The 9,488-nt window shown below is 31.4% G+C and overlaps 1 protein-coding gene across 1 annotated transcript in view; it reads left to right on the forward strand.

The window, feature by feature from the left end:
• LOC134715292 (vacuolar protein sorting-associated protein 33B-like) overlaps window positions 1-8,678 on the forward strand; it is a 37,238-nt gene extending 28,560 nt beyond the window's left edge. Inside the window, exons 13-19 of the mRNA XM_063577394.1 lie at window positions 761-825; window positions 1,650-1,751; window positions 2,976-3,149; window positions 3,487-3,585; window positions 4,144-4,237; window positions 5,459-5,569; window positions 8,197-8,678. Coding sequence (XP_063433464.1) covers window positions 761-825; window positions 1,650-1,751; window positions 2,976-3,149; window positions 3,487-3,585; window positions 4,144-4,237; window positions 5,459-5,569; window positions 8,197-8,279 — 728 coding nt within the window. The 3' untranslated portion in view covers window positions 8,280-8,678. The remainder of the gene's footprint in view (window positions 1-760; window positions 826-1,649; window positions 1,752-2,975; window positions 3,150-3,486; window positions 3,586-4,143; window positions 4,238-5,458; window positions 5,570-8,196) is intronic.
• The last annotated feature ends 810 nt before the right edge of the window (window positions 8,679-9,488 follow it).

The following is a 9,488-nucleotide window of genomic DNA, read 5'->3' on the forward strand; positions in this document are numbered from 1 at the left end:
TGGTTTAAACAAGGTTAAAGCATGTGCATTTTTATTGACAATTTAATTAACAAGTAGTTAAAAAGACAACTATACAGAAATATTGTTCAATATTTTTTATTAAAGTATAAATATGATCATTTGTATCGACATTACTATTTACAAGTTGTTTGAAAGAAAAATAGAATCATATTCAAAACAGTGTGGTCCTGGCCATTGATTGACGACCTAAATTATCCCATTGACTGGGACAGATTAGGTGAACGTTTGTCTGTAACGACCATTACTCACTTCTTACTTATAGAATTTAAACTGTGGGGTCACCAAAGGTTCTTAACGCCTTTAATAATAAAATAATTTGAAAAATTAATCAGGAATAACCTTTATGTTTTGGTTTATATTATTGGTATAAATCAACACATCGTATGATTCCGGATTCGTTTTTCAAATTGCTTTATTCAGGTGTTGAGAACCTTTGGTGACCCCACAGATTCAGTGTCTTTAACAAGTACATAGTGAGCAGTGATTGTAACCGACAAACGTTCACCTAATCTGTCACAGTCAATGGGATAATTTAGGTCGTCAATCAATGGCCAGGACCACACTGTTTTGAATATGATTCTATACACAAGTTGAGGTTTAAAGGGATCATGTTTATAATTGGGATGCTAACAGTATAAGTATAGGTATAACTTAGATATCATTTTTTCAAACCAATTAGTCATTTCAGTGTAAAATGAATTTGCTAGCGTAATGTTTATTTCTTGAATTATTGTTTCAGGTTTGTTAGAAGGTACAGCTCTGAGAGAAAACATGACATTTATTGAAGAACTCATTAATAAACAGGTACATTCTTTCACTTGCCTTATATAATTTTGTAAAGATCATAATTATGCATAAATAATAATATGAATATATTAATGAAATATGTCATATATTTATAGTGGTATCAATTCAAAATGGCAGCCAAAGGACAATAATGAGTTCTGATGGGCTGAAACAACTAAATGACTAACTATAAAAAAGAAGATGGCAGTATGATTGCCAATGAGACAACTGTCCACAAGAGACCAAAATGACACAGAAATTAACAACTATAGGTCACTGTATGGGCTTCAAAAATGAGCAAAGCCCATACTGCATAGTCAACAGTTGTTAAGTTTGAATGCTCTATATTTCACTATCAATAATGGGATTTTTTTTGATAGTCTGAAATCCACGATGGCCATCTTTAAAGAATATGGTTTAACTTTTTGACTTTGCTTATATTGCAAGTAAACAACTTCTTTGAAATTAACAGTTAAGGATTATCTCAACTTAGTAATAACTTCTCAAAAACTGGAAACTGTTTCACACCGATTTGAATTTAATTTGTAAAAATCACCATGCATACCATAGGTATCATCCACTTCTAGGATAGTGATTCGGTTAGATTATCAGATGTTGGTTAAGTTCAAGATAGATTAAATTAATGAATATACTAAATAACATAAAACAATCTAAATCTTTTATGAACTTTTCAAGAGATTTGAGAATTTAAATTGGATTACATGTAATTCATTCAAGTTTAAAGTCTTCTTCTACATAAAATATCATGATTTTGAGTCAGTTAAAATTTGATGTGAAGTTAATGTACAATAGATTTTATATATTTCTGTCTGTCATTGCAGTCTAACATGTTACAGACCCTTAAATTGTTATGTTTACTGTCGCTGACCCTGGACGGCATACCAGCTCGTGACTATAAATCACTGAAGAAACAATATTGTCAGGTAAAATACTTATCTAAGAGGGACTAAAGACTGACAAGATGAAGAACTGTAAACAAAACTATCAAATTGATTAAAACTGTTTGTAGTGCAAACTAGACTAATAGCTAGTTGTGGAACAGCACAACATAGACATTTACACTTGTAATTTTGGGGTCCTTTATATCTTGTTGTTCGGTGTGAGCCAAGGCTCAGTGTTGAAGGCTGTACATTGACGTATAATGGTTTACTTTTATAAATTTTAATTTGGATGGAGAGCTGTCTCATTGGCACTCACACCACATCTTCCTGTATTATACACACCATGTACATCCTGTCTATATTACCATATTCAGATTTAATTCATAATCTACTGCACAATAGGCATTAATGGTGTCCAAATTAGCACTTTAAAGGACACCAACTTTGGCACATTCTTCAATTCAAATTAATAATACTTTAATAAAAATTGTTTAGTAAAGCTATAATGCATAATGAACTTGTAAATTAACCTACCTTTTAATTTTTTAAATATTCACAAAATAGCTAGCTATAAAGCCAGGTTGAATCCGCCATATTCTACATAAGAAAATGCCTGTACCAAGTCAGGAATATGACAGTTGTTATCCATTCTGTTGATGTGTTTGAACTTTTGATTTTGCCATTTGATTTGGGACTTTCCTGTTTGAATCTTTCTTGGAGTTCAGTATTTTTTATGCCCCACCTACGATAGTAGAGGGGCATTATGTTTTCTGGTTTGTGCGTCTGTACGTCTGTGCGTCCGTTCGTCCGTCGGTTCGTCCGTCTGTCCCGCTTCAGGTTAAAGTTTTGGTCAAGGTAGTTTTTGATGAAGTTGAAGTCCAATCAACTTCAAACTTAGTACACATGTTCCCTATGATATGATCTTTCTAATTTTAATGCCAAATTAGAGTTTTTATCCCAATGTCATGGTCCATTGAACATAGAAAATGATAGTGTGAGTGGGGCATTTGTGTACTGAGGACACATTCTTGTTTTATTTTACTTTTTGAATAAGACAATAAATGATTTCTTTTCTTATTTAACAGAAAAGAAAGGAGGGGTATCTATCCATGACACAAAAATCAGTTTTTGCACAGCTTTAAACACAAATAACAAAGTAAACAGCACACTTTTATTGATGTTCATCACCCTTAAAATTACTATAAGGCCTTCAACACAGAGTAAAACAACTATCACCTCACTGAATGTTTTACATTCTTGTTTCAGAGTCATGGATTTGAACAAATGTTGACATTTTACAACTTGAGTAAGCTTGGAATGATAACTGATCAAGAACTTACAACTATTCAACCAGCAACATCTCTGGGTAAAGTGACATCTAGTATGGCAGCCATGACTAAACACAGCTCGTTTAAAAGTTTGTGTCGAAGACTGGCCCTGGTAAGTTTTATGATTAAAGATAATATAACAATGTATATAGATTAGATACATTTCTATTTTAGCTTCCATGACCATTATTTACATCTAACTTTATGTAACCTCAAAAAAAGTAACTCGATTAAAGGCAATAATCAACAAAATTTTAAGATTGAAAAGATATGAATGTAATAATTTCATTAATTTGATGACTGCATGAAATCTTGACTTTTACGTATACTTTGCTTAAACAACTTTTAAAATCAAAAAGAATGTTGAATAACATTAACCATAAATATATAATTGATACAAAAAAGTTTCTGTTGATCAACTAATAATACTAAAATTTTGACTTTTGTAGATACCTAAAACTGATGATATTAACTTGAAGAGCCCAACTGACATGTCATATGTGTTTAGTGGAGCATATTCACCTTTGTCATGTAAACTTGTTGAACAGGTAAACTATGTGTCTTAAGTGTATTTCCAATTTATGTTTTGTTATACATGAGGTTTATAATATGCTTTTGTTTTGTTTGTTTGTTTTATTATTTGATATATTTTTTTAAAGTTTTTGTCAAAGATACTAGGCCTTTAATTTAGTACACCAAGCACCCATTTCATAAGACTCAGAAGTGTGGCTGAATTGAAAGCAGTTGGATTGCCAGAAAAAAAAATTAAAGAGTGGGTCATCTGGGTAATTTTAAAGATATTTCACACAAATAGATCTTATCCTCTTTCAATTTCTACTTTTAAAGAACACCTTCAGAAATGAACAAAATGTGACCCCCAGAAAAATATCAAAATGTGATGCTGTTGAAAGATATAAGGGTGAATTGTGTTTAAATTACATGAAATCAGTAACAAATATTATTTATGTTTTAGCCTCTAGTTTTATATTGTGGCTGTAGAATAATATTATGCAATTTTAACTGGATTTTATGGTATTTATATTAGGAGACTTAGTTATATCTGAATAATTTCAGAGCTTTGAATAAATTTCCATTTGATTTCTTAGGCATTAACGAGAGAAACATTTCTTGGTATGGAAGAAATAACTAAACATTTACCAGGCGGTGTCTTTGCTGAAGTCAATGCAAAGCAGGCAAAAGGTACAACATATTTATCATTTTATAAAATTGAGAATGGAACTGGGGAATGTTTCAAAGAGACAACAACCCCACCATAGAATGCATGATGCTTATAATGTATGTAACTCAGATAGATCAGTAACTTGTCAACAATTAAGCCAGTTAACTTTCCTCATTCATGAAAAACTTCAAACATCTCTACCACAAGCAGCCTACCCGTATTATATTGATATATATATGCACCCCTTCCTTGTAAGAAAATAGGAATACATATATTTTCCTTAAAAGGATTACATGTATACTGATGTTCAGTGGTTGTCATCTGTTTATGTGATTCATAAGTATTTCTCGTTTCTCGTTTTTATATAGATTAGACTGTTAGTTTTCCTGTTTGAATGGTTTTATACTATTAAATTTTGGGGCCCTTTATAGCTTGCTATTCAGTGTGAGCCACGGTCCGTGTTGAAGGCCATACATTGAACTATAATGGTTTACTTTAATTAATTGTTAATTGGATGGAGAGTTGTCTCATTGGCACTCATACCACATCCTATATCTATATGCAGGAAAAAAGAGCATTTATTTGTGTTATGTCTGATGAATGATAACCGAATGTTGGTAATTCCTCTCCCTTCTAATGTTTTTTTCCTGTACCACAATTGTTATTTCACTGTTTTGGCAAAAGTAATATGCATATGACTTACTCTGTTTTTGACCTATTGTAGATTAACAACAATTTGTGAAAGCAATTGTCATGAAAACATATATTCCCTGAAACTTTTACACTGAGATTATTTCATATTATCTACTTTTTTTACTCTTTTATTTTTTTTTGTTGTTGCTTTTTTCACTCTTTCATATTATATATAGGATATCCATTGTGATGTGACAATTTATCCTGGGAGAAATCAGCATTGACCATTTTGTTGCATATTGAGATCTTTTGGAATGCTTATTTTAGGATCTTGCTGATTTTTAAAGTAATTTAGTACACATCACTGTTGGCAACTGGTTATTCTTTTCTATCAGTCATTTGTGATGCATAGGAAAGCTTTGTTTAGGATCTAAGGATAAGAAGCCCTCACAAAGAGTTGTTTCCCTTCTCTCAGTAATCTTACTGCAAGTATAAATGTCCAAGACAACACTAATGTTGTGAAAACTAATTATTTGTGGTATTTTATATGTGATTTATGAATGGAAAATAAGAAATTGATTTACTTCATTTGTGTATTTTAATTTTAGGAAAGATGCCCTCCTCCTTACCTCCATCCTCTAAAGTAGTCCTGGTCTACTTTTTGGGAGGTTGTACATATTCTGAAATATCAGCATTAAGATTTCTTGGAAGATTAAAAGGTAAATGCAATGTTATATTACTGTTATGCTATGTAAGAAATGTTGTGTAATGCGTTAATTTTGTCTTGTCAGATCACTTTCTTTAAGGCCTACTGCAGTTATATGTAACGTAAGGGTACCCAAATTGCACAGAGTACCCAAATTGCACCTATTTAGAAAAAATAGCAACGGAAATCTTACAACATTTCCTAGAGACTAAACAATTGGTATTTTTTTGATTTGATACTATGCACGTCTTTCAACATAGGTAAACATATTTAGATATACACAAAACGTTCACAATAGTTATCAACAGATGGACTGTTTACTGAAAAAGCAAAATGTTTGAAAAAGTCACTGTACGACGTCTTCAAAACGTCATCTTTTTAAAATTAGCAAAAACAATATATTATAAGCATCCTTTTGTAAAATATGAAGAGTTAGCATGGACTAATATCCAATTGTTCAAAATATTTGAAGAAATCAAACAAATGCTCGTTATTAGACTTTTCACGATGTGAATTTAAGCATGGATGCAATTTTGGTACTCCTCATTACAGAATCCTGGATAGTTTGGAGGTTGATTCAAACCAATTTTTTTATGGACTCAATATGGATTAAAAATCAAATTAGTGTACCTATACAATGAAGAAGGATAGGGCTACAAAATAAACACAGTATGGACATATTTTACTTGATCATAAAAAAACATAGGTGAAAAAACTGTCAAAATAGTTGCAATTTGGGTACCATCACGTTATTCATCTTAAATTTATTTCAATTACTGGCTAAATGTCACTTCTTTTATCATAATTAACTAATTGCTAACCTTATTTTCTGTTTTATGATACAAAGGTACAAATAGGTTTAAGAATCAATAAGTAACAGCTGAAAGTTGAATAATAGCTTTGTATTCTGTTGTTTGTATTTCATTCAATTTTTGTTTTCGTCATGGCCTTGTCAGTATGTCATCCACTTATGAGTTTGAATATTCCTTTGGTATCTTCTGCATCTCATGTAGGGAATTAAATGATAAAAGTAGGCCAAAAAATAATATTCCCTCTTTTGTTTATAGCCCGCCTAATAAAAATGTACCACATTATTGGTATTAGTCATGTCTTGGTATAAAAGAGATAAGACTTAAATCATTATGGTAAATGTTTGAAAAGTTTTACCCTTGTCTGCTCTTAATGTAAACTGCTTATATTTACTGGTAAAAATAAACAACATTTAGATCATTTAGTGTACTGATTAATAACACAAAATTCACTCGTTCAAAAAACTAAGCTAAGGAATGGAGGTTTGATTGTTGTTTCATTCCAAAGTCATAGTAAGGCTGACATCTAAAAGCAAAAGCAACACCCTTTTTGTATACTTAATTGCTTTATTGTGCATTAAAAAACAAATATGCAAGGTTTTATATAAAAATTACAAACTGTAATGGGAAAAAGAATTTTGAAAGAAATCTAACATATACTGGTTAGTTTTATAGTAACTCCTGAAAAATAAGTGGATTGCTGTTTCTTAAAACTAAACTTATTATGTTTGGCCTTATTTACTAGAACAAGTGGTCAGTATCAATTGTAAATACATGGTTATTAATGAGTTGACCAGTCACATTTATTGAGACATAAATCCATCCAAACCAGACTATTTAATAAAATAGGACAGCTATTGTGTAATCTTAAGTGCAGGTAGACGAGTGTTAGAATTGATTCAGTCTGAGTTATTAATGATAGGCAGATATATAAACTGCATGTACTTTGTAAAGCTGATTGATCAACGTAGAAGAAATTAATTATGCATACCTGTAGCCAGGAGGGGGTTCAGGGGGTTCGGACGACCCCCCTTGAAAACAAATAAGCACTGTTAGAGTCAATGAATGTCCTGTTCGATTTGTGACTGTTAAAGTCGAGTTTGTGAGTCCAACGAACCCCCCTTTGGAAATTCCTGGCTACGGGCCTGTATAATATGAAATGTTAAAATTGCATGTTATAAAATAAAAACATCATTTGGAGAAAAAAAAAATGAAGTAGAAAAGTGCATTTCCTATTTTAAAACTGAGTTAATTACATTGTAATACACAAACAATTTTCTTGTTTTGATGCCCCATTTATAGGTATTAAGTTTTCGATCTGTGCATCCAATTGGTTCATCGATCCATCCGCTAGTCTGTCGGTCCGTCCATCCATTCGTCCATTCATCTGTTCCACTTTAGGAGGGTAAAACTTTTTGGTCGAGGTAGTTTTTGATGACGTTGATGTCCAATCATCTTTAAAACTTAGTACACATGTTCCCTATAATACGATCTTTCTCATTTCAATGCTAAATTAGAGTTTTGACCCCAATTTCACAGTCCATTAAACATAGAAAATGATAGTGTGAGTGGGTCAAATACTTGTTTAGCATACAATCCAAGATATTCTTGATGATAAAAGTAAAGATTTATGAAAGTGAATTGCAACTTTCTTTATTAAACCAATTACTGTATGAATGATTGAACAAATCTAGCATGTGTTCGCTGGACCACCCTACCACACTCTTATAAAGATAACTCATGTAAAATGATTGAAAAGATATAGATATTTTTTAGTATGAAAAAGGAGATTTAATAATATTTTGTTTAAGTTATGATTTATTTTTTTCAGGATACAGATTTCTAGTAGCTACAACATCCATAATAACTGGAACTTCATTATTAGAACAAGTAGTTGAGAAACCTCCAATCTGATTTAGACCCTTAACATTCCTGTGATATAAACATTGTGCAATATGACATTCCTGCATAATACAATAAGATATGCAATTTATTTAAAGAATAAAATTGAGAATGGAAATGGGGAATGTGTCATAGACAAACTCGACCAAAGAAAAAAACAACAGCAGAAGACTTATTATGTTTTAGAGTGAGGTTAATAGAAAACTGACACATCAGGAAGTGCCAACGATGTGTAAGGCATAGAAACAAACAAATATTTTATACTGATGCAAACAACAAAATGTGTTGATATAATTCGAGAAGAAAACTTCTCACTCATTTTAATGTCTGTAATCATACTTCACTCAAACTATTGATCGTTAATGCTTTATAGCTGCATAAACATGTATGTATATGAAATATTTAAAACAAATAAATATAAAAATATAAATTAAGTTTAAGTTAATATATGATAGACTCTTCATTTAGATAAGTTAAAAAAATGTGGACATTATAGAAAAGCAGGAACAATGAAAACTGGTTAAGGCTTTGCTGATTGTTGAAGGCTGTATGATGACCTATAGATATTTATTTCTGCGTCATTTTGGTCTCTTGTGGAGTGTTATCTCATTGGCAATCATACCACATCTTCTTTTTTATATGTAACATAAACATTGTGTAAAACCAAAGAAATATAGCAGTCATTGAATCAACACTTTTGAATAATAAGGCAACAGTAGTGTACCGCTGTTCAAAACTCATAAATCCTTGGACAAAAAACTAAATCGGGGTAACAAACTACAACCGAGGGAAACGCATTAAATATAAGAGAAGAACAACGACACAACACTAAAATGTAACACACACAGAAACGAACCAAGCATCAGACAAAAATCCAATGAGAATAACAAATATAACATCAAAACCAAATACATGAATTTGGGATAGACAAGTACTGTGACACAGTCTTATCGCAATGTGAATTCACACTAAAAAAAAAGAGAAAACAAACGATGCAATGTTAAACTGTAACACACACAGAAACGAATAACATGCTGTTAATCTGCTAATAATATGATGTACATTAAAGAGAATTGAGAATACCTAGTACTTTTGTATGCATGTTTAACTGATGTTGTATGGCCAAGTGAAATGCAGCTATGAAATATGTGTGGGAGTGATACTAGATAAAGGAAGATGTGGTATGAGTGCCAATGTGTCAATTTTCCATTCAAGTCACAA

This window comes from Mytilus trossulus, chromosome 4, assembly GCF_036588685.1.
Source record: "Mytilus trossulus isolate FHL-02 chromosome 4, PNRI_Mtr1.1.1.hap1, whole genome shotgun sequence".
Classification (NCBI taxonomy): Eukaryota; Metazoa; Mollusca; class Bivalvia; order Mytilida; family Mytilidae; genus Mytilus; species Mytilus trossulus.